Consider the following 25,094-nt stretch of genomic DNA (forward strand, 5'->3'; position numbering starts at 1 on the left):
TACAGTACGAATCCTCTTGCGTAGCTATTGAGAGATTGAGGTAAAAGGATCAGGATGTCTCAGAGTAGGTTCTTTGTGTGATGCACTCTGCATGCAAGGTTATTGTACACCAAATGCATGCAAGTTTGTCGTTGCAAGTTCATGTTTTGGTGCAAGGTCCTAGACCATGACTTTGTGTTCCACCTGCACAGTTTTGAAGTTGCTGGGAAATTAACATAACAATCAGAATGAACATTACTCAAGGTAATGTGTTTCTTTTTCACTGCTTGTTCTACTCTTCATGGTTACAAGGAACTTTCAGGCCTGGTTACTGAGTGTTGTTACAGGGTCAGTAGCCTGACCCTGTCAAGGGATGGGGACCACTCAGTGTGGGGTGGGAGGCCTACCAGGGTGGAAACCAGAACCATTCCATCCCCAAAACATTTCTGACGAGCATCTGAGAAATGGATATTATAGCTTAAGAATCCGTGGGAGGAACTCCCATCAGAATGAATCTTACTATATTGTTTTGTATTGCTTTTATGATCCGCTATGGCCGAAATAAATCCTACGTACAAGAATGAACGTTGGCTAGAGGTAAGTAACTTGTTCTACCGCTTTCGCCAATTATTAAAGTCATTCAAATTGACAGCCAGCACCTTAGTGTTTTAACATGTGTATAACCAGATTAAAAATCTACAGTCATTCCTTAGCTATGTGTTTTTAATTTGTTGCGCAAGAGGCAATTGATCGATTTCTATCAGATCACTTTGTAAATTAAAGACAATTCATACAACTCCATGGTTTTGTTTTACAGATGCTTTTACAGATTCTGCCATCAGTTCTAAAGTAAACGGAGAGCACAAGGAGAAGGATTTGGAGCCTTGGGATGGAGGAGAAAGTACAACCATCACCACCTCCAACAATAGCACGACGATTGGTACTCCTGATGATCTAGATGGTTTAGAAAATGATGTTGTAAGTTGAAACAGATATTTATTTTAAGATTTCCAAACATTTTACAAAATGAAGTGCGTCTATTTAGCTGGTCCCTCCAGCTTCTGATCTTCCACATTCATGAGGCAGATCTTGAGCTTATTTCAGCTCAAGCCTATATTTCCCCGCACCAGTCTGGATTACAGAAATTTAATTTGCATGAACAATTTGGAAACTAAAGGAAACCTAATCATGTTGCTCATTTGGAAAGTACAATATCTCAGGGCCTCTTCCTCACCATGGGAATTACTTCATTTTTCTGCAGTCTATGGTCTTGCCACACAAGCTTGTATTTGAATTCATCTTTCAAAGCTTTTGCAGCATTTCGTTTACCATTTTGAGGTTTTTTTAATGCATGCTATTTCAGGGTGTCTGAATTTTTCTAGCATCTGTCAATTTCTTTTTTTTGGTTAAAACTCTTTATTAAATTTGCAATAAACTATAACGACTTGACATAGTTTTAACAAGGTCTCACAATAATCAATAACAACCAAAGTTTCAAAACATCCTAAATATCTTACAATATATATTCCATTAAAATAACCAGACCATGTGAAACATAAAAATCATCATCACCAAATAAACTTACTTGCGTACATACACAAAACAACACAATGGACAACACAAATGAGTAGGAGAAGAGGAAAGGAAGGGAGAAAGAAGGAAGAAGGAAAAGAAAAAAAAACCTTATTACCTCACCCTAACTTTGCTCATAATAACCTTACCTTTTTTTCACATTCTCACATCTAGATCAATCATAATGAGCCACAAACGGTCCCCATAACAGGAAGTATTCCTCCTCTTTACCTTTTTTATCCAATGAGACCTTACCATATTTTGATAAAATCTCTAGTTCCGTCAACCTCGCTTCAACATTAGGTTTTTTCCTTGTCTTCCAAATCCTCAGGATTAGCTTAATCGCCACCATTATGGGCCTGTCAATCCAGCAAGTACGTCTGCTAGTATGTACGCATCTTTTTCTATGTGGGAGTAAGACTGTTTGCTGCAGATCTTTGCAAGCGTATTCCAAAAATGCAATCAATTCTATCAGTTACATCCTTCCAAAATATTTGCACTCTCGGGCATTCCCACAGTAGATGTAAAAGAGTACCCTCTACCAGTACCACAACTCCAGCATAACTCATCTCTTTTCAGCCTCAATTTGAACATTTTTACTGGTTTTCAATAAAATCTTCCAATAATTTTCTGCCGAATCAAACGCAAACTCATATCTTCTCCCAAATTTATGCTCACCCTGAGAACATCCCTCCAATCATTATCAGAAATAACCCTATCTGTCAATTTCTATTTAATTTTAGAAATTGTTTTCAGCACACCCTTACTTTAAGACAAAGATAAGTGTGTAAAACATATACACAAAAGAACATGTAGAACAATTAACATAAACCGATTTATGGCTCTGCAAAATGAAACTATTTAAAGAAATTAGTTTTCATAAGTTTGCGCAGCTCAAAGAGAAAGGTGGCTTGAAATAGGTAAATAATTGCAGACATGGTGCAGCAGCTGGAGATACTTAGGCTAAGAAATAGGTGGACTGGTAGGATCGTTAATATCAGAAGGTTAAAATTTGTAAGAAGTCTAAAACTGCTAGCTATTTGGAGCATGGCTGCTAATCCAACACCCAAACCTTGGAAGTGATGCGTTAGATTAGTAAAGGCATGTCTGTGAAAAATAAATTAACGTTTGACTAATGGGCTAAAATGTTAATATTCTGATAATTTAGCGGTCAGCAGAAATAATTAGTCTATAATGGTGCTAGAGAGGATGCAGGAGGAACAGTGAAGATGCATTACAACGAAGTAGACATAATAGCGCTTGAAAAGCTTTTGAGAAGACAGACGAAATAAAAAATTGCTCCTTGCTTTTTTTTCAGTTACCTCTTCTTAGTTGGGAGAGATGTGACATTTGATCTTATGATTAGAATCCAGCGTGAAACCAATGGATATTGGAGTGCATCAGTGTGCGAGTGAAACCAAGAAAATGGGGAATAACCACTTGTGACTATAAGTAGTAGTTTTTGTGGGGTTATGTTTTAGAGAAAATACGCAACTTGTTCTCAGTGACACGAAGGCCGGCTCTCGGGTTGCTCATCGGGCATTGAACACAATATAAGATACTTGTGTTTTATTAGAATACTTGTGTATCAAAAGGCTGTCTCAGCAACCACATCTCCTATTTATGGACATCAGTGTGCATACCTCGTTCAGACCACCTTCCCCTCCCACACATTATGTGCAGTCTTTTAGAAATTAGCGGAACCAGTCCATGATAGACTCAGACAAACGTAGGACTTTAATCCAAACCTTGTGGCTCGCAGTGTTGATTGCTGCTCAGAGATCCTGGTTCACAAGCAGACTTACTCTCCTGCTTCTCCAATGGCAATAGTGCTGTTCCACTCTTTAAACTATCCCTGTGTTGCCCCAGGATCTGAATCCAGATTGATATCCCCCAAATAGATTGTGTTTGGAAATGTTAAGGGTACACAGTTCTGTACGCCTTTGAAGTAATTTGAACAGAAATGCTGAAGTGGTGATTAACAAAGTAGTAGTCAGATTGTCACAACAATGTGTGTTGTTTTTTTTTTTTTTCTTCTCCATCATGGGGTCTGACATGGATTTGCCTACTCGTGAATATTCCCCGTCATCCGGCTGGGAATCCTCAGTAAAAGAAATAGTTTTGCATTAGCCTAAAAACTGTATTTTACTGTATAACCAATCACTGTCTTTTGGGTCAAACTGCCTCTATCCAATGACAGCCATCACCATAAACGCCACCCCCGGTGGCCATCTTCAGATTTTTACTGCACGTTTCAGTGTTTGGATTCCTCTTGTATCGCTCTTCGAGCCCTTTTTTAGATTTTGAGTTTTTTCGATAAAATTGGTCTTTTTTTTTTACCAACGTTGCATCTTCAGTCATCGTTCGACTAACTGCAGCAGGGACCAATGTCAGTGAAGTTCAACTTACATCGCAGATTTTCTCTCAAGTTTTCGGAGGCCCAGGCTTGGGCCTGGTTCGCACCTCAACGGTGTTGGAGGAGAGGAGTCTCTTCAAGCTCTGCATCAAGTGTTAGGCAGAATTCTATGCAGTGCCCTTAGGGACCACTGCACAGAGTTAAGACTACAAGTGGTGATACAAGTTCACCTTTGGTACACACCTGTACTACATAGAGTGGTAGCAGTGACTGAGCAGCCAGACTTACCTCAAGAGTAAATGAGCAGTAGTAGAGATTACACAAAGGACTACAATTACTGTGACTCAAGGAAACACTGACTCAAGGTTTCTGGTTAAAAAATTGAAGTACATTTATTTTTAAACAATCTGTTCACAAAGCACTTCACTTCCAGTAAAATAAAACCACACTTCAAATACATTACACACAACCAATTCCCCTTGTGCAGAATAATTCATGGTAAGGATTTGACAGACCGGTGTTATGAAACAAGACGTTACCGGGAATACATATGCGATCACTTTTTGACAGTAATGACAGTTGGTCTTACTAAAGATACGCGTACCCGCGGGGAGAAATGTAACCTTAGTCAAACACACTTAGCACATGAATTAACACAAGAGAGTTGGGGATAAAAATCATAGGCAATACTTTTGTCAATGCAGAGAGAATCAGAGGGCACCTTCTAACACGAAGATAAAAGTCAATAGACCTGCGCCTTTGTCAAGTGGAACAGGGTCCCTGTTGCCGAGGATCACACAGTTAGAACAGTTCACGATTCAAGGTTGCCAGGAGTACTTAGATATTGTCAGAAGAGGAGGCAAAAGTTATAAGAGGGAAGGAAGAAAAGGACAAGCCTTTGGTGAGGAAGAAGGGTTCACCCCAATTCCTCGAAGTCAGACACAGTACCTTATTCGTTGACGAACGCTGGTGCCACGGCAGTTTTTCCTGGTAGTTTCCTGCAGACTCACGGTTCCTGGAGCTGCACTACCCAGGGATAAGGCCAGCAGCAGCGACAGTGAATAAAAGGTGCGCGCTGTTAAAACAGGAGAGGCTCTTCAGATGGCTCTCCGGACCACTACAGCAGGGTGCATCAATTTCGACCACAAAGCGGATCCTCTGGCTGTAGAAGATGAGCTGGTTGACCCCACCTGGCTCAAGGGAGGAAGACTCCGGACTGGATCTTCTCTGGTCGTTGAAGGGTAGATAGCTCAGGACTGCAGCAGGGCTTCACCGGCCTCGTCTTCTCAGCTTCTCTTCGGTTTCTTGCAGTTCCAGTGGCGACTCTGACTTCCAGCCCAAGAGTCCTGCCTTTTATGTGAAAATCCCCCATTCACACAGCTTGGCTGTCAATCACTCAGCAGGGGGGTTCTCCGGGCCGGACAACCACCTCAGCCAATCATTACAAAGTGCGATTTGGGTCTCCAAGGAGACCCTGTGCAGGGGGTGACTACACCCTGCCCTCACATTCAGCCCACCTAGACACCCAGGCGCCAAAGGAGGGCTTCTTCGTAGAAGCCCGCCAAAAGACCGTGAACAAAGAATGCGTGCAAAGTAAGACACAAGAAGGACTTTAACAAAAAGAAATGGCAACTAAACCCGACCGGAGCCGAAATAAAAAGTATTTGGGCAAGCGGGTTTAAGTTCGAGGCTACCACTATAGCCTGGAACAGTACCACTTTTATATAGTATAATCGCAGTAGAAAGGTTAGGGTAGATACCACTGCCACCAGCCAAGTCTAAATGTTAAGAGCAAAACAAAGCTCAGAGAGGCACAGACGAAAAGGGGTAGGAATTAACCCTTTCCAATACTCCATGTAAGATGGTTTGTACTGGGTCTATAGTTTTAAAGTGACTATATAAAGTTAATGGCAACTTTACATGTTTCTGGGGGACAGTAGTCGGCCCCAGAAAAATGGAGTTAGTGGGAAGTCTAAAAGACAACCCTGTGTCACTGCACTGAAGGTGCTGTGTAACACACACAAAAAGTGGGGCTCATGGAGTGGTGTGCTGCAGAGCCCAAGATCACACAAACAGTAGAGATACACATGGCAAAACACATGTAAGAGTGGGAAAAAAGGCTCATGTATATAATATAATTCTCCCTAACACCAAGTGTGCACTGAGGAACATCTACCTTGAGGATCGTCACTTCAAGTCCCTATATTGCCTGCATCCGGACCATGATGAGGGGATGTGAGATTTTCCACGGTTTTCCGTCGATGACCAAGAAGGACGGTTCTCCAGCATGGGGTCTGGCATGGATTCACATGCTCATGAATATTCCCCGTCGTCAGGCTGGGAATCCTCGGTAAAGAAAAAACCAGTATCAGTTTCGTTTCTGATCTGTCTTTCGTAGTAAAAACCAATCACTGGTCTCTGCGTCATACTGACCACAGCCAATGACTGCCCTCTACCTAAGCACCGCCTCTGGCAGCCATCTTCAGATTTTTACCGCACGTTCATGTGTTGGGATCCTCGTGCTATTGCTCTCGAGCGTTAGTGCTATTTTTTCGCGCTTTTTCACAAAAACTTCGATTCTTCGGTCAAAAGAGCCTCAAGCTCCACCGATCCTACATCCGATCAACGGGGACCCGTGTCGGATTCGTCTGTGCCCCTCAAGGGTGAAGATTTCGTCGAGCTACACTTCGGAGGACTCCAGAAGCTTCTCAGGCCCGGTCTCGGAGATGGCCCAGGAGAAGGGAAGCTCGACGCCCGGAAAGCTGTTCAGGGTCTGCCCTGGATGCCAGCTGCAGAACGTCTTTAAGGAGGACGAACACTCTTTCTGCCTTTACTGCCTTCATGAGGACAAAACGCACGTGGAGAAGGAGCCCGTCTGGCGAGAAGAAGAAGAAATCCGAGCGGTCTTCTAAGACCTTTGAGGGCGCCCCGGTGACGGGGGCCCAACATAAGGCCAAGCACCGCGAGTCCGCTGGCACCGGGAGCGCCGAACGGTCGGGCTCTACGGGCGCCAGGCAGGGCGCACCCTCCCCGGCACCATCAACCACGAGCCAACGCTCTGGGTCGGGTAAGAGGAAGGCCGAGCACCCGGCGAAGCTCCTGGAAAGACCCCGGTCGAGCTCTAAGGCAGAGGATAAGGATAAGGATAAGGCGGTGAGCGCACCTAAGGTGGTGAAGGCCTTGATCCATCCGACCAAGCCCTCTATCGAAACGGTCGCGGCGGCCCTGGCCCAGCCTGTGGAGGCTGCACCAGTGGTGGCGACCCCAGGGCCCAGAATCTCCCTGCCTCCTCGGAGGGAGTCTTCTTTTGTGCCCATCGATAGGACCCCCGTGAAACCCTCTGTGGGGAAGAAGGGGGGGCAGGGCGTCGTCGTAGATTCGGCCTCAACCTCAGAAGAGGAGCTGATCGAGGTCTTAAGCCACGGCCTAGGCGTGGAACAAGGCCAGCCCGTCGGAATGGGCCCCGACGCAGGTGACGACGACATCGTCGAGGATACCGACGGGGCCCCTGCTCGCCCGTCGGATTCCCCTCTGCCAGCGCCGCGAGACAACTCGGCGGCCATTTTGTTGGCCATACAGTCCTTATGCACCGAGATAAGGACGAGGCTACCGTTACCGACGGAGGAACCTCTCCCGTCGGGGGATCCAGAACCGGGACCTTCTGGTGTTCCCCCTACCAAGAAAAGAAGGATCCATCCTCCACCTCCTTTTCAACCGTCGCGCCCCGTCCAGCCCTCCTCCCCGTCCACCCGAGGGGATGATACGGGGACTGACACGGCAGCGACGGGTACGGACGACGAGGCATACGACGAGGATTTTCCGTCGTCGCCTCCCACCAGGGCTTCTCCGCCCGACGAGATCGGAGCTTTCCACTCCATGATCTCCAGGGCTTCCGAGCTTTTCCAACTCTGCCCTGAGGAGAAGAAAAAGGAAGGCTTCCTTTATCAGCGGCGCGAGGCCAAGAGGAAGACGGTCCTCGCAGTGCCTCTGTTGGACGACATTTGGGATGAGGGCCTTTCCCTCCTCAAGAACCCTTCCACTACGCCAGCTAGAAGAGACCGGTACGAGAAAAAGTACCGGGTCCCGGACACGGCCCCCCTATGTCTCCGGGCGCAGCCTACCCCGGACTCCGTCGTCTCCGCGGCAGCCAGGAAGAAAGCGGGGGGGGGGGTGCGGCCTCCACATCGACTTCCCCGCCGGACGGCGAGGGAAAGAAATTGGATGCTATGGGACGTAGAGTCATCTCGTCGGCAGCGACGACGATTAAAGCGGCCAACGCCTTGGCTATCGTGGCCCGCTACGACAGGGAGCTCTGGTACAAGATAGCTCCCCTGCTGGATTTTCTGCCGGACGACAAGAGGGCGGAGGCCCTTGAGATCCTCCAGGAAGGTGAAGTGGCTTCGGACCACGCCATCACCGTGGCGACGGACATCGCAGACACTGGGTTCCGCCAGCTGGGCAACGGCGTTTGCCTTCGACGTCGTGGATGGCTCAAAGCTACGGACTTTCGGCAGGACGTCCAGACCAGAGTCCTGGACATGCCCTTCGACGGGAACAACCTGTTTGGGAAGACAGTGGACGATTCCCTTCAGGCCATCAAGGCGGATACTGAGACGGCCCGGGCCCTTGGAGTCCTGCAGCAACGACGGACGCCCTTTCGGAGCGGCGGAGGCAAGGGCGCCTCCAAAGGTTCCGGCGGCGGTTTCGCTTCCTACCGTCAAGCGGCCCGCTCGTCGTCGCAAGAGGCCTACAGAGGACGAGGCAAGTCTAGCGGACCCCGCCGTCGTCGCCAAGGAGGTCAAGGCGGCAAGGCCGCGTCCAAGCAGGATTGAACCGGCCGTGGGGTCGGGCCCCCACCGAAGCACCCCGGTGGGAGGCCGGCTGGCGGGCTTCGTCAGCGTGTGGGAGTCCATCTCCACCGACCGTTGGGTGCTGGACGCCCTGGCCCGGGGCCACGCGCTCGAGTTTCAAAGAAGGTGCCGCGCGTCCCCCCCCCGTGGCCAGGAAAGAACTTCACGTCCCTCAACTTCTCCTGGAGGTAAAGGCGATGCTCAGAAAGGGCGCCATCGAACTCGTCCCAAAGAGGCTTCCGGGCTCCGGAGTCTACTCGCGATACTTCCTCGTGAAGAAGAAGACGGGAGGATGGCGCCCCATCCTGGACCTGCGACGGCTGAACAAGTTCATCAAGGCGCAGAAGTTCCGGATGGTCACCCTCCAGCACGTCCTGGGTCAACTGGAGGAAGGAGACTTCCTATCGTCGTTGGATTTGGAGGATGCCTACTTCCACATTCCCATCCTAAAGGGGCACCGAAAATTCCTCAGGTTCGTGGTCCAAGGGCGTCATTACCAGTTCAAAGCCCTTCCCTTCGGACTATGGTCGGCACCCAGGGTATTCACCAAGTGCCTCGCACCGGTGGCGGCGCAGCTGCGCCGCGAGGGTATTCACGTCTACCCCTACCTGGACGACTGGCTCATCCGCGCCAAGACGAAGGAGCTCGCCGTGGTCCACACGGCAAGGACCGTCCAACTCCTCACGGACCTGGGATTCTCCGTGAACTACGCCAAATCCCACCTGGTGCCCGCGCAAGTCGCACTGTTTCTGGGAGCGAGGCTCGACACAGTGTCCCTTCTGGCCTCCCCGTCGGAGGAGAGGACCAGGACCATCTTGGGCAAGGTGCAACGGATGTTGGTGGCCGACGCGGCCAAAGTGAGATCCATCAAGTCCCTCCTCGGGATGATGTCTTCCTGCATCTACCTCATTCCCATGTGCAGGCTCCGGATGCGCCCGTTGCAAGAATTCCTGGATGCGCGCTGGATCCAGACGACGGGCAGCTTCGAGGAAAGGATCAAGCTCGACGAGAGTTTCCGACGAGCGATACGGTGGTGGGGTACCCGCGCGCATCTGACGGCGGGCATGGACTTCCAGACCCCAGCCCACCAGGAGACTGTGACCACGGATGCCTCCCTGGAAGGGTGGGGAGCGCACACCGAAAATCTGCACGCGAGGGGACTCTGGCTCCCGACGGAGAAGTCCCTGCATATCAACGTCCTGGAGCTCCGTGGAGTGTTTTGGGCCCTCAGGTCCTTCCTTCCGTCCCTCAAGGGCAAGGTGGTGAGGATCTTCACCGACAACACCACCACCATGTTTTACATCAGGAAACAGGGCGGAACCAGGTCCCCAGCGCTGTCCAAGGAGGCGCAGGACCTGTGGCATTGGGCCGTCGCCCAAGGGATTTTTCTGGTGCCGTTTCATCTGGCAGGGATAAAAAACACCATCGCCGACTCACTCAGCAGGGAGCTGCGCTCGTGCCACGAGTGGGGACTACGGCAGGATCTGGTGGATCGCCTCTTCCGACGGTGGGGCACACCCCAGATCGACCTGTTCGCGACGGCGACGAACACCAAGTGCCGGAGGTTCGCCAGCAGGTTTCCCCAGACGAGGAGCATGGGCGATGCTTTCTCGTTCCCCTGGGAGGGCCTGTTCCTCTACGCGTTCCCTCCCTTGCCTCTGCTAATCCGGCTCGTCAACCAGCTCAAGAGGTCACGGTGCAGGATGATCCTCGTCGCACCTGCGTGGCCGAGGCAGATATGGTTCCCGGACCTTCTGGACTTGTCAGCGTCCCCGCCGATCAAGCTGCCGGCGGACGCGGATCTACTCTCCAGGGAAGGAGGCGCCATCCTCCACCACGACCCGAAGTCGCTGAACTTGCAGGCCTGGCTCCTGCAGCGCTAGAGTTTGGAGGATACGACATACCGGCCGATTGCAGAGAGGTTCTTGCAAAGGCCAGGGCGTCCTCGACTCTTAAATGCTACGGACACAAATGGAAGAGGTTCTCTGTCTGGTGCCACGCACAGAAGATTAACCCTCTACGGATTACGGCTCCCCAAGTACTGCCGTACCTGCTGACGCTGGCCAAAGCTGGTTTGGCACACGCGTCCATCAAGATTCATCTTGCTGCGATCTCCCGATACACCAGAACCACGGGGCGGACGTCCTTGTGGTCTCATCGTCTGGTGAAAGAGTTCATGAAGGGACTGTTCAGATCGTTCCCGCCGGTGAAGGCTCCGGCCCCGGCGTGGGAGCTCAACGTGGTGCTGACCAAGCTCATGGGACCTCCGTTCGAGCCTCTGCACTCGGCCCCGTTGAAGTTTCTATCGTGGAAAACAGCTTTTCTTGTGGCCATCACCTCCGCACGACGAGTGGGAGAGATCCAGGCCCTTTCCTGCAAGGCCCCGTACTTGACTTTCCACGACACGAGGGTAGTGCTCAGGACGCACCCCTCCTTCATGCCCAAGGTACCGTCGGACTTCCATCTCAACGAACCCTTGGTGTTACCTGTGTTCTTCCCGTCGCCTTCGTCGCCGGCTGAGAGGACTTTGCACTCGCTGGATGTAGCTAGAGCGCTGAAGTTCTACGTGGACCGCACGAAGGGTTTTCGGAAGACGTCGCAACTCTTTGTGAACTTTGGACCTGTCAATCAGGGGAAGGCTCTCTCGAAGGCTTCCATCTCTAGATGGCTCTCCGGCTGTATCATGTACTGTCACCGGTTGGCAAACCGACCGCTGCCTGGCCGTCCGAGAGCCCATTCCACCAGAGCGATCGCAGCTACCACGGCGTTCCTATCTGGTGTGCCCCTGCTGGACATATGCAGGGCTGCTACGTGGAGGTCGACGCACACCTTCACGAAATTCTACTGCGTCGACCGGGATTCCAGGGAGGAGTCCAGGGTCGGCCAAGCAGTGCTGCGCAACCTGTTCGCCTGAGGTGAGCCTGGTGAGGAGGTAAGATGCTTAATGTTGAGTTGATGTGATGCTTAATGTTGAGCCTTTGCCACCTCCCGTGGTTGTGCATGTGTGTACTGCTATGTATTCTTTATTCATGAGCATGTGAATCCATGCCAGACCCCATGCTGGAGAAGGAACAAGTTACTTACCTGTAACTGTTGTTCTCCAGCATGGGTCTGGCATGGATTCACATGCGAACCCTCCCGCCTACCCCTCTGCGGCTCTTCACTTGGTCATACTGCCACTTCACGTGCTTCCAAATCTGAAGATGGCTGCCAGAGGCGGTGCTTAGGTAGAGGGCAGTCATTGGCTGTGGTCAGTATGACGCAGAGACCAGTGATTGGTTATTACTACGAAAGACAGATCAGAAACGAAACTGATACTGGTTTTTTCTTTACCGAGGATTCCCAGCCTGACGACGGGGAATATTCATGAGCATGTGAATCCATGCCAGACCCATGCTGGAGAACAACAGTTACAGGTAAGTAACTTGTTCCTTATGGAGAGACCATCAGCATTTTGGCGATTACACCCTGTCCAGTGTTCTATGGTAAAATCAAACCCCTGTAGGGTGATTGACCATCTTAACAATTTAGGATTTTCCCCCGTCCTCTTCATTAACCATCTCAAGGGTTGGTGGTCTGTTTGAATTACAAAAGTAGATCCATACAAGTATGATCTAAACTCCTTCAAAGACCACACAATGGCAAAACATTCTTGTTCCATGGTTGCCCACTTTGATTCAGGGTCCTTCAGTTTCCTGCTGATGAAGCAGATTGGGTGTTCTCTGCCTTTCTCATCCAGCTGACTCAGAACTACACCTATACCTGTATTGGAAGCATTTGTCTGTATAATAAAGGATTGGTTGTAGTCAGGAGCTCTTAAGACTGTAGCTTGACAAAGGGCTTTCTTACGTCCTTCAAATGCCTTGGTGCACTCCTCATTCCACCTGACCTTGAGGAATTTGGGTGAGGATCACATTCAAGGGAGATGCTATAGTCCCATAGTTCTCTATGAAGTTCCTATAGTACCCTGTGAGGCATAGAAAGGCTCTCACTTGGGTTTGTGTAGTAGGGGTGGCCCAGTCCTGTAGAGCTTGTACCGTGCTAGGCAATGGACTCATTTCACCTCCTCCTCCCTCATGTCCAAGGTAGACCTCTTTACTCTGATCAATTGTGACATTTACTTGCCTTTATGGTTAGATTGGCCTGCTCAAGAGCCTGCAATACATATCCTAAGTGGTCAATGTGTTCCTTATAAGTAGGACTGAACACTGTAATGTCATCCAAGTATGCCATGCAGAAGTCCTCCATCCCATTCAGAACATTATTCACCATCCTTTGGAATGTAGCAGGTGCATTCTTTAATCCAAAAGGCATAACCTTAAACTAGTAGAGGCCTCCTGGGGTTGAAAATGCAGTTTTTTCCTTGCCATGATGAGTCGGAGCCATTTGCCAATAGCCTGATGTTAGGTCAGATGTACTGAGGTACTTGGCTGAACCAAGTTTGTCCACCAGCTCATCTCTCCTAGGTAAATGATGGCCATCAGTTGTAGTGACTGTATTTAGAGCTCTATAGTCCACTGTCATGGTGCCTACCTCTAAGGAGCCAGGCCGGGCCCAGCAACCCCAGAGGCAGACATCATTTTCCCCAGGGAAGTCTCAGCGGGCCCAAGTCGGGGCCCTTTGGACTCAGTCCTGGCGCCTTAGGCGCCAGGCTCATAGCGGACCCCAGTCCTGGCGCCTTAGGCGCCAGGCTCATAGAAGAGGATATGTGTTTAAGTGCTTGGGTGCACACTTACCTGATGCAGACCTTGCTGCTTCATCCAGGCCCTCTTGAGGCCTGAATGGGACTACTTAACCTGTAGGACTACTTCACCACCCGGGTGTGGTCGGGGAAGAATACATACCTGATTGGTGGAAGGATACATACCAGGAACTTCTTCCAAGGCTATTTAAACCCCACCCGAACAGCCACACATGCTTCGCGTTCTGCACCTAGCAGCTGGACGCTCACCGTGTCAGCTCCTGCATCCTGACTTCAGCCACGCCTGCCAGCACCCTGGAACACCTGCAAGGGGAGAAAGGAAGAGAATAGGAGAAGAAAAGCCCTTACCTGCTAAATCTGCATCCCGGAGTCATTTCTCCAACGGCCCTGACAAGGAAGACATAATTTTAAAGGCATTTCGTTTCGATCGCTGCAGCGCTGCATTTTACTCACCTTTGCAAGGCGCTTCCATCTTCAGCAGCGATCTTCCGGATTCAGCTACGTCCCGGCGCCTAGAGGAAAAAAGACAAGAACAAAGGTGAGAGGGAGAAAAGGAATAAGGAAAGCTCAGTTTCCTTTTAAGTCTTACCTGTTGGATTATGTCCACTGCATTTCGGGTCCTGCCGCTTCCTGGCATCTCCGGACCCCGGCCCCTATGGGGAAAAAAGACAAAGACATTGAATGAGCGAATGCAAAGACATTACCTGAGCGCTCATCTAGAACTGTTTCACTTCGGGTCGGCGCCATATCTCCGGCACTCCGAACCCCGGCCCCTAAGGGGAAAAAGACCTAAGCATTAGCGCTTGCTGCAATTAGACAACAAACATTATTATTAAGCTTGAACTTTTGAACCGAACTTTTACAGCGCCTTACCTGAACAGTCAAGCTTACCTGAACTCCCATCAATCCTCAATCCAGTGAAGTAACTGGGTTTCAACGCGCCCCTGCATCAGAAGCAGGATGGAGAGCTCATCCTTCCAAACCCTAAGGAGGGTATCCAACGAGCCAGGGAAGCCAGAATAGAGGGGCCCTTCCTGTCCATCTTCAGAGTTCTGCGCCTTCGACGCCGCGCCTCCGTGGGAACCAGGTGAGCGTTACATCCACACAGAATCTCAACTCCTTGGAGACTAGTACAACAGGAGTAGCCCATGGACTTGCTATATTACCCAGAGATCAAGCATCTTCTTGACCTCCTCCTTTATGTTCTCTGACATGATCAGACCTTCTGTACCCCCTTCTTTTGACAGGTAGACAGTCACCAGTGAGAATCTCCTGCTGGCTGCAAGGGGTCTAGCCTGGTGATAGTGAAAACAGAGGAGCAAACTGATTTAACACTGCACTCCTCTTGTAGTTCCAGTGTCAGATCAGAAGTAAGATTAACTCGTATCTTCCCATCTAAAGGTTGTCCCCTGGAGAGGTCAGGTAGAGGCTCACTCTCCTCCTCCTCCTGAGTAGAGGCTAGAAGCAATGCTCCCAGTTCTGCTGTAGAGAGATGGGCCTTTAGGTTGTTGGTGTGAAAACCCTGGCGGCCTACTTAGGAGTCCACCAAATAATTGACCTCTCCAAGTTTTCCCACAAACTAGAAGGGTCCGATCCATTTGTCCTGTAAGGTCCTCTGCCTTGTAGGTACCATAACGAGAACTAGCTGGCCCAGAGTAAACTCAACCATGTTGGCCTTCTGGTCATGCCAATGTTGAACCAGATCCTGTTCTGCTTTCAAGTTATCAGAAGCTTCTGTCATCCTGTGTCAGTCTCCTTCGGAGACCTATCACATAGTCAGTGACTCTCACTGTCTTGTGGGAAGGAACACTCTCCAACCCCTCCTCGATTAGGGCCAATGGACCTCTAACCGGATGACCATAGAGGACATCAAAGGCTGAGCCCAACCCCTTCTTGAGGGACTTCTCTATAAGCAAAGAAAAGGCATGGCAGTAGACGGTCCCACTTCTAATGGATTCTTCTAAAGCACTGATCATGCTCTTCATAGTTCTATGAATCCTCTCCACCAACCCATTGGTTTGGGGATGGTAGGCTGTTGATAACCTCCTTAGGAAAACCTGCCCTAGCAAAAATACCTTGTAGGACCTGCCCTGGTAAAAATACCAAGGAGGACCTTGGCCATTGCCTAAGCAGTAACAGTCCTCAAAGGTATGGCTTCAGGAGACCTGGTAGCATGGTCTACCACAACCAATATAAATCGGTTGCCTGAAGATGTGGGAGGGTCTAGGGGACCAACCATGTCGATTCCTACCCTCTCAAAAGGGGACTCCCACCACTGGGAGAGGCACCAAAGGTGCTACGTTCTTGGATCCACTCTTGCCAGAAGTCTGACAAATGTTCTACAGAACTTATCTACATCAGACCCCATTTTGGGCCAGTAGAAATACAGAGAAATCTTTTCCTTGGTCTTCACTTAAGTGACCAGCTAAAAGAATCTCATGGGCTAACTATAGAAACTGGGTTCTCACCTTCTGAGGCACTACGTCTTCTGTAGTCCCCTGAGGTAGACTCAATAGGTTCACCGTAGAGGGGGGGGGGGCATCCTTCCAGTACAACCTGTGCTTCCCTAGCTCTTTCCCTTCCAGCTGGGAAGCTGCCTGTTGGTGAAGACCTTAAAGAGTAGGACACTCTTTGACCTCTCCTGAAGTCTGCCCTACAGGGGCCACCTTCTGCAAGCAAAGTCTGCATCTCAGGATGGTCATTAGGATTCAGATCAGATCGCCAGCAGGGGGGGGGGGGGGTCTTCTTCCAGCTCTGTGTCGTCAGTATCTGATTCACCATTTTCTGGTTGAACCTCACACTCGGCCTCAGTTTGTTGGAACATGTCTGATCAGAACCATTAATAGGTAATACAGCAATTCAGAGAGGCTGGAACTGATGCCGATCCGTCTCTTGGCACATGCTGTTGACACACTGAGGACCTTAGAACATATGCTGTGGGGAGTGCAGCAAAATGTCGATGTTCTGGCAAATTTCATAAGTATAATCAACGTGGTGACATTGAATTTGATTTTCGATCTACAATGTCCACAAAATGAATGAGGTTTTAGTGCGTGATATTGGCTAAAATGAAAATGTTGCGGTTATGGTAGAGCAAGGTCCGACATTGTAAATAAGAGTTGCTTAACCCATTACTTCTTCTCAAAAAGTGATTACACAAGAAAAGAAGCTATGGTTCCATAAGAGAATCTGCAAGAGTTGGATACATATGAGCACATTGTAAAACGGAAGGAACTTATTACTGAATAAGCTAAATGTCCTCAACATAATTCTGCGATGCATTTAAATGAACTTATCCTGTCCAATTTTTTTTTTTTTTTTTTTTTTAACTCTAAAATTAAGGCACAATTAAAAAATCCCTGGAATGCCCACAATTTTTAATGATTTCATCCAAACTGTGCATCAATTTCTCACTTAAACTTTGGTTTGTCCTTATCCTTGTTTTCCAACATGTGTTCTAGTGTTCTCATAAAAATGTTGGGTTCATACGCTCCCACATTCCTTATCGCAAGTTAGAGCTCCACATTTAATGGCAGTGTTCACTTACCTGTCTTCTTATTTAGCGGACACATGTCTGCAGTAAGGGAAGAGGTGAGACTGGGGGTCCCAGTTAAAGCAGTTGTGTAAACACCCTCTCTATTCCTGTCCCATTCAAAGTAAAGTCACCAAGTTTGGTCTGCTGCATGATCTCCTAATGATTAGTTGGCTGTTAGCATTACATTAAGCTCAATGTGGCTCTTACTGTGCTTTCTAAAAACAGGCAAACCGTAAAGGATGTATCCTGGTTCTTATCTTTAAAAACATTTTGTTGCTGCTGGCAGCCCCATTTTGTCAACTGTGGACTGCTGCCCAATGCCCCCACATGAGCTGTCTGGCCAACTGTAATGTTTATTGCGACTGTTTTGTTCCTAAATGGCATCCTTATGCTCTAGGATGGGGACCCCCCCCCCCCCCCCATGTACAACATTTAAGATGGGCTATCCCCTGATGTTGGCCTGTCACCCAATATTGCTACAATGCCAGCCCACATCCTGAGAGCATACATCAAACTTTGTACATGTAATAGTAAAGGTAGACCTGCCTTAGTTGTGAAGTCAGAAATAGGAAAATACCAGTAGACACGCCATAGTGTGCCAGAACTGCCAACTGTGTAAACTGGGAGACATTTGGAATTTGTATTTGGAAGTTCTTTGTCACTCTGTCACCCGCAGCACTTCTCCAGTGCATTTTACCATAAAATCTCTGAGATGTAAACAGTCTTGGTAGTGACCACCCTTCATTTCCCCAAGCTCTATCAAAACATTGAGGTGTGTGGTCTATTTGAACAAAATATTCAGTTTCCTAATAAGAAATGATGTAGCACATCTGAGCTTCTTATTTTCGCAAAGGTTATTGGTGCTTAGTTTGGATATTTTAACTGGATGCATTTCGTATCAAATGGGGACTTTGTGAACTTGAATATTAAACATTTTAAACATCTAATTTTATTACTAGCTATGCAGCAATTAGGTTTTCAAAGTATTTTTTTTCCTTCTAGTCTAATGGATGGGACCCTAATGATATGTTTCGGTATAATGAAGAAAACTATGGCATAGTATCGACCTATGACAGCAGTCTTTCCTCCTACACGTGAGTTTGCTTAACATTTTGTTTTATTTTGCAACATTCTACACCGGTTTTCAATTGCTATTACTCAACTAAAGTATTAAAGTGTATTTCCTGTTGCCTCATATTTTCAGTTCTGCCTTTTCGAACGATATTGTGAGCGTAAGGTTACATGCCATACCAAACCAAAATTTGGCAACTAATATTTCTCTTTCGTTCTGGCTCTCCCCCATTCCCAACTGGTTGGCAATACCTGCATTCGCAGGGGGGCGAGTCAGCATTTTGCTGCGCTGCGACTGCCTCCTTTTTGGGACGTTACTTTTTGCTGTCCATCCCTTTTTTTTCTTAGCGATTGGTTCTTCATTTTTTATTTCAATTCGTGGTGCCTCCCTCTATGTATGCTGTATGCGACAGGATTCAAGCAGCGCATCAGTTGCTGGAATCATTTCTCTGCGGCCGATCCCCATCATTCTGGTGTTTGGGTATACATCACCCGGTGAGTACCTGTGTCTTTTGCTTTGGGATTCACTGAGGGCTTTGTGGACTCATCTTCTCTCCATGTCACAGCTGAGACCAGTACCGAAGACTTGTACGGAACATGAGGGAGGACAACATTGGTAAGAGGGGGATGGTACCTTCAGATGAGGTATGTGTCTCGGCACCGGCCTTCGTTACCCAAGGGAAGACTGCCTCCCCAGTTCTGGGGTCTTCACGGGACCGTTCATGGGGAAACCCTGGGAGATTTCACCTGAGAGTACCTCTGGGTGGTTAAACGCTAGCACCTCCAGGTGGGAAATCGTCTGAGAAGCAGGGGCGTTGCTAGGGGGGGGGCTAAGGGGGCTAAAGCCCCTGATCTTTTGGTTGTAGCCCCGGATAGATTCTCAGGAGCTACAGCCAAGAGACTAGCTAGCCCCCAGTCCCAATAGTTCCGACATCAGCTTAGCCCCGGGTCTTTTCCAGACCTACCAACTTCCCTGCTGAGAAGATACACCCAGTACTGGAAGAATTAACACCAGACAAAATTACGACCGTGCAGGGAAAACCATTTAATGCCTCGGTAAACTAAATAGGCAAGGGTTCCTTCAAAGAGGCTCACGCCTCTCGGGTTGACTCGGTACATTCCGATTCCCCTGTCTGCTTTGGTCAAGTTGGCACCTGCATGTAAAACATCTGGTACTTCGGTACCAATGGACATTGTCTTATCCACGGTAACCGGAGTTGAGCCCTCAAGCTCCTCGGTACCGAAGAAGTCACAAGTCCTCTCACAAGAGGCATAAACATTCTCATTCAAGATCCAGTTTGGTACCGACTTCTCCAAGGAAGCACAAGCGGAAAAAAATCACCTGTTGCAGCTATCTCTGATTCGGTACCGGGGTGTCAAAGATAATTCCATTCTAGTTTCTGACTCGAAGACTTTGCTGCTTCCAAATATTTTACAGTTCCACTGGAACAATTATTCAGCACTCATGGGAGAGTGAAATCACCTCAAATTTTGCCACAATGTTCTCCTCAGTCTGAGGACAATTTGGCACAACCAACTCTGGTTCCAGCACTGTTAAAAAGAATTTTCATTTTAGTGCTCAATTCCTCCCACCTTAGAGACCCTCAACCCTTTTGCTGGACTTTCGGACTTTTCAATTTTAACCCTGGAAGCAGTGAAACCTTTTTCTCACTCTTTCGTGTTTTGACCTGATTTGGATTGTGTTTCTACTGTTTTTGGAGTCTGACAAACTCCATAGGAATCTACATTTTGCATGGTGACACACCGCACCTTTAGTGCAGTGTCGCAGATAAATCCTTTAGATTTCTCATAAGGTTTAAATACCCTTTCTTGTATGAACTACTGTTCCCAACAATAGTAAAGTGAAATTGACTTTACCTACCTTTTTATCTTTGTGGGTCCAGCATACACAAAATCTTATGTTGAGTTCTGGGGGGTTACCTAGTAGTCCCTTATCCTTAGATGGTCATGTAACATTTTGTATGTTACCCTCACTACTTTAAATGGCTGATGGCAGTGGTTTAATTTCCCTACCATTGTGCTTTTATTTATTTTATTTATTTTTACATTTGTAAAGCGTACAAAGTCCAACCGCATCTCGGCGCTAATGCTTAAGCAGTCGGTTACAAGTATTTTCAAGCTTATATGGCAGGAGCAGTCACCAAATGGTAAAAGGTGTAGCAAAGACCATTCCATATATAGGAAGTAGTGTTCAAGCAGAGTCCAGTACGTTACAAATCAGAATCACGTTCATAAGATAGACATAGTTACAATGGTTAATTATTTTAGACGTCCGCTCTAGGGACATCTGTGCGGGGTTTGGGCTGATTGCCTATGGTGTGACGTCTATCCTAAATAGAGTTTTTATGTTTTTTCTGAATGAACAGAATGAAGATTCATTTCTTAGATGCGTGTGGAGTGCGTTCCAAAGTTTGGGTGCAATTACTGGGAAGCTTGCACCTCCTGATTTCAGTCTTCTGAATCTAGAAGTGTCGAGCAAGTTAGTGTACTGGGAACGAGTAGGTCTATTGGACTGTTTTTTTTTCCTAATCGAGTTAAGGTAGTCCAGTGCCTTGTTTGAAATACATTTATGCGTGAGTGTCAAAATTTTAAATTCGAGTGGATTGTGTCCTCCAACGTATTCCTCATCTTAGATTTATTCCATCCAGCTTTGCTGCTCTTCGGAAATTTTTTCAGCAGAGTGCGTGTGTCGATGTCATCGAGTCGATGGTCCCTCGAAGGCCTCCGTCGAGGGTGACGTCATCGGGTGTATAAGTAGCAGGCATGGCACCCGTTGGCCTCAGTTCTGTTTTTCCGCAGTATACGTTGATTCGGACATTCGCCGCGCCTCGAGTTCTGTGAAGAAGAATATATAATAACAAACGAAATATGTCCTCGTCATCGACGCCGACCACGACCCAGAGATCGGAATTCAAAACGTGCAAGTCTTGTGGCTCAAAAATGTCGATCACGGACCCGCACCGAGAGTGTTTGTGGTGCCTTGGAGAAGGCCACGACATGGAGGCCTGTACGAAGTGTCAGGCGATGACGGGGAAGGCCTTCTGAGAAAGGGGAGGAAAGCTACAGGTAGGTTGAAAAACTGATCGTAAAGCCTCTAGCGTCGAGTCAAGATCCCGTGAAGAGAAATCTCCTCGACGCGAAAGGCATCGATCTAGGTCCCGAAGCGATTCCCATCGCTCGTCTTTGTCAAAGAAATCGAAGAAAGGATGCCACAGGTCTCCCTCCACCTCGTCAGACGAGTCTCCGAAAAGGATGAAATGCCCCACGAAACATTCGTCTTCTGAAGAGTGGGAAGCATTCAGGGTCAAAATGATGGAGGTGTTTGAGAAAGCGAAGCCTCGGTCTGCGCCTTCTTCGGAAGCCGGCCGGGAGTGTCATCGCTCCGACACTCGCGCGCCCTCGAGCCCGGGTTATCGAAAAAGGAAGGATAGGGAACCTTCCAGGACGCCGAGCGAAAAACGCTCTAGTTGAGTCGACCGTTCGAGGTCACCAACGCCGTCCGAGACCCATCGCACCTCGAAGGGAAAATCTTCAAAGACCGCCTCGACGCCTTCGAAGCCAGAAAAAGAGAAGGATAAGGTTACAAAACCTGTAATTTCCTCAGAGCCCGGTACTACACCTCTTCCTCCTCCTGTCCCAGAGTAGGTTTTCAAGCCTCTCCCCAGGAAGGAGTTTTTCAAATCCCTGACCTCAATTTTTGAGGAGCAGGAGAGATCTGATGAGGAAAATGTACCTTTTGGGCTAGAATATGGCACCCCAAATGTCCCAGAATGCTTGATCTCAGAGGAAAGCAGAATGAGGGATTTGGTGGAATCTTTACACAATGCAAGTGGCATTGACACATCTCCTGAGAATGACTTTGGCAGACCAGAACCAGGAGCACATGCCAGTTCATCATACCGTCAATTAATGACAAAGGAGTAGATTACTTAGGATGGGCTAGACCACCAGCCCAATTCATCCAAGATGATTTAACAGATAGATATATTGGACCATGGTCCCACCGAAGACCCAGTTACTACCCTTTCATGTAGCCTTGCAAAACAGGGTGGCCAAGAATTGGGGAAACTCCGGATTCTATTCCTCTGGTAAATAAATCTCTAACATCAAAATACCGCCCAGCCAGTAGCGACCCCGGCTATCTGTCCAAACATCCAACTCCCGAGAGTCTGGTCATACAGGCAGCCACAGCTTCTAACACACTTGCGTATCCTTCTGTCCCTCCAAATAGGGACGATAAGCGTGTGGATGGCTGGGCGCGGAAGGTATTTTCACCTGGGAGTATGGCTTTATAATCTGCCAACTCCACATGTGCCTTGGCAAAATTTTCGTACACTCTGTGGGAGTGCATCGCAATGGCGGCGGCGCACATACCAGAAGGGGAAGAAAGGGAAGGGTTCCTAGCCATCATTAGAGATGGAAAGGAAGCCATACAGGAATCCCTTCAATCTGGATTGGACACTGCGGATAGTGTAAGCAGGTCCATGGGCACTAGCACGGTAATGCGCAGATTTGCGTGGTTACGGAAATCGGGTTTTGCACCGGACGTACACAACCGCCTTCTGAACATGCCTTTTGACGGGTCTCACCTTATTGACAACAAGGCTGACGAGAGCCTTGAGAGGTTGCAGACCTCAAAAGCACCTGCCAAATCTTTCAGAGCTGCTATTAGGCAACCTCAGCCTTTTCGTGCGCAAGGACAATCGTGGAGGGGACGATCCTATCGTTACTACACCTCATATGGAAAGGCGAGAGGAATGGCCAGTCAAAGGGGCCAGAAAAAGGCCACTCGGTAGACGAGGAAAACGTGAAAAGCCAGCTCCAGCTGCAGCCTCTCTGCCATCAGCGGCTGCAACATCCGCCACAAAACCACTTTGAGGACTTGCATCACAAGACAAGTGTGGGAGGCAGGCTGTCACAGCATCTCCAAGAACGGCGAGCCACTACTTCAGATGTTTGGGTTCTAGAAATAATAGCCCAAGGCTACTGCCTTCCTTTTCTAACGCCACCTGAAAGCAATCCACCAGGGAGACACCCGTTGAAGTCTTAGAAACCGCTCCTACAGCAGGAAGTTCTAACCCTGCTGGAGAAAGGTGCTATAGAACCAGTACCTGCAGCGGAGAGGAACAAGGGATGGTACTCCCCGTATTTTTTGATCCCCAAAAAAAGACGGAGGACTGAGACCCATCTTGGACTTAAGAAACTTGAACAAGTTCCTCAGGAAGGACAAGTTCAAGATGGTTACCCTTTCTCAGATGATCTGGTATTTGTAACCCGCCTATACACAAGTGTTTCAGACCCTTCAACTTCAGGACTGGTTGGTGTCATTAGACCTCCAGGATGCTTATTTTCATGTGCTGATTCATCTCAAGCACAGAAAATACCTGAGGTTCGTAGTTGGCGACTCACACTATCAGTTTCGAGTCCTGCCATTCGGATTGACCTCCGCCCGAGGGTCTTCACCAAGTTAATGGTAGTGGTGGCAGCGTACCTCAGGAGAAGGGGGATTCATGTCTACCCCTACCTGGACGATTGGTTGATCAGGGCGCGTTCTGCCGAGCAAGCACTGGATCATCTGAAAGTTACCTGCCACTTCCTCCACAGACTGGGCTTCTCCCTCAATTTCAAGAAGTCGCAAATGACACCTTCCCAACAGCTTCAGTACATAGGAGCTGTATTAGACACATCCTTGGGAAAGAGCTTGCCTCCCAAGTCGAGGGCTCAAGACATTCTTCAGATGATTTCCAAAATCTCCAGGCTTACGACTTTTTAAGGTTGCTCGGCCTCATGGCATCCTGCATCTTCCTGGTGCCAGAGGCACGCTTGAGGATGAGATCCCTTCAATGGGCTCTAAAGACTCAGTGGTCCCAGTTCTCGGGTCAAATGATGGATCTTTTTCAGATTCCGAACAAGGTCCGACAAGATCTCCTATGGTGGACCTGTACAGAGAACATCCTAAAAGGAGAACCTTTTTGTCAACCATGGCCGGAAATCACAGTAGTGACAGACGCCTCACGGGGTGGGGAGCTCATGCCAACGATTTGACAATCAACGGTCGTTGGTCTCCATCGGAGTCCAAACTACCCATCAACCTTTTAGAGCTGAGGGCAATCAGACTGGCGCTGAAGGCCTTCCTGCCATCTGTCAGGGGAGAGAATGTCCTGATAATGACTGACAACACAGTGGCCATGCATTACCTAAACAAAAGAGGTGATGTGGGGGGTCACTACCTCTGTGCAGAGAGGCAATGCAGCTCTGGTATTGGGCAATTCAGGAGGGAATCTCTTTAACAGCAATTCATCTAGCCGGGGAAGAGAATATGAGGGCAGATGTTCTGAGCAGGCAGAGCAGTGTCCCACGAATGGGAACTGGCTCAGGAAGTCATTCAAGAGATCTTCGCCCTTTGGGGAACCCCTCAAGTAGACCTATTTGCAACCGGCATCAACCGAAAATGCGAAAGGTATTGCTCAAGGGAATTTCCCCCGAGAGGAGCCCTGGGGGACGCGTTCGTGGTGGAGTGGAATTTCCCTCTATTGTATGCGTTTCCTCCGATTCCCGTCATTCCTCAGGTCATCAGGAGGCTGAGACGCTTCGGGAAGCGCATGATCCTAATTGCCCCGGATTGGGCCAGGAGAACGTGGTACCCAGACCTTCTAGACATGTCCATCTGTCCTCCAGTACATCTTCCTCAGAGAGAGAACCTTCTCTCTCAAATGGAGGGACAGGTTCTCCATCCAGAGGTCAAAACACTCAACCTTCATGCTTGGTATCTGAAAGGCTGAGATACAGGGATTGGAACCTTCCAGATCATGTTATGGAGGTGTTGCTTTCGGCAAGAAGGCCAACAACAAAGTCTCTATACCGTTGCCCTTGGAAAATGTTTTGCAACTGGTGCAGAGAAAAGAATGTTGATCCTTTTCTATGTTCTATTCCGGAAGTACTATCTTTCCTTTTTACCCTAGCACATAGAGGTCTGAATATTGGAACAATAAAAGGTTACCTTGTGGC

At 48.5% G+C, this 25,094-nt stretch overlaps 1 protein-coding gene across 10 annotated transcripts in view; it reads left to right on the forward strand.

The window, feature by feature from the left end:
* Positions 1–25,094, forward strand: part of ATXN2 (ataxin 2) — a 2,542,428-nt gene that overhangs the window by 472,686 nt on the left and 2,044,648 nt on the right. For all 10 annotated transcript variants that reach the window (XM_069619525.1, XM_069619517.1, XM_069619521.1 and 7 more), the window contains 2 exons: positions 797–957; positions 17,997–18,088. In XM_069619525.1, the coding sequence (XP_069475626.1) occupies positions 797–957; positions 17,997–18,088 (253 nt within the window). The remainder of the gene's footprint in view (positions 1–796; positions 958–17,996; positions 18,089–25,094) is intronic.

The sequence above is a fragment of the Ambystoma mexicanum genome, chromosome 10, assembly GCF_040938575.1.
Source record: "Ambystoma mexicanum isolate Mex_15411 chromosome 10, UKY_AmexF1_1, whole genome shotgun sequence".
NCBI classification, from domain to species: Eukaryota; Metazoa; Chordata; class Amphibia; order Caudata; family Ambystomatidae; genus Ambystoma; species Ambystoma mexicanum.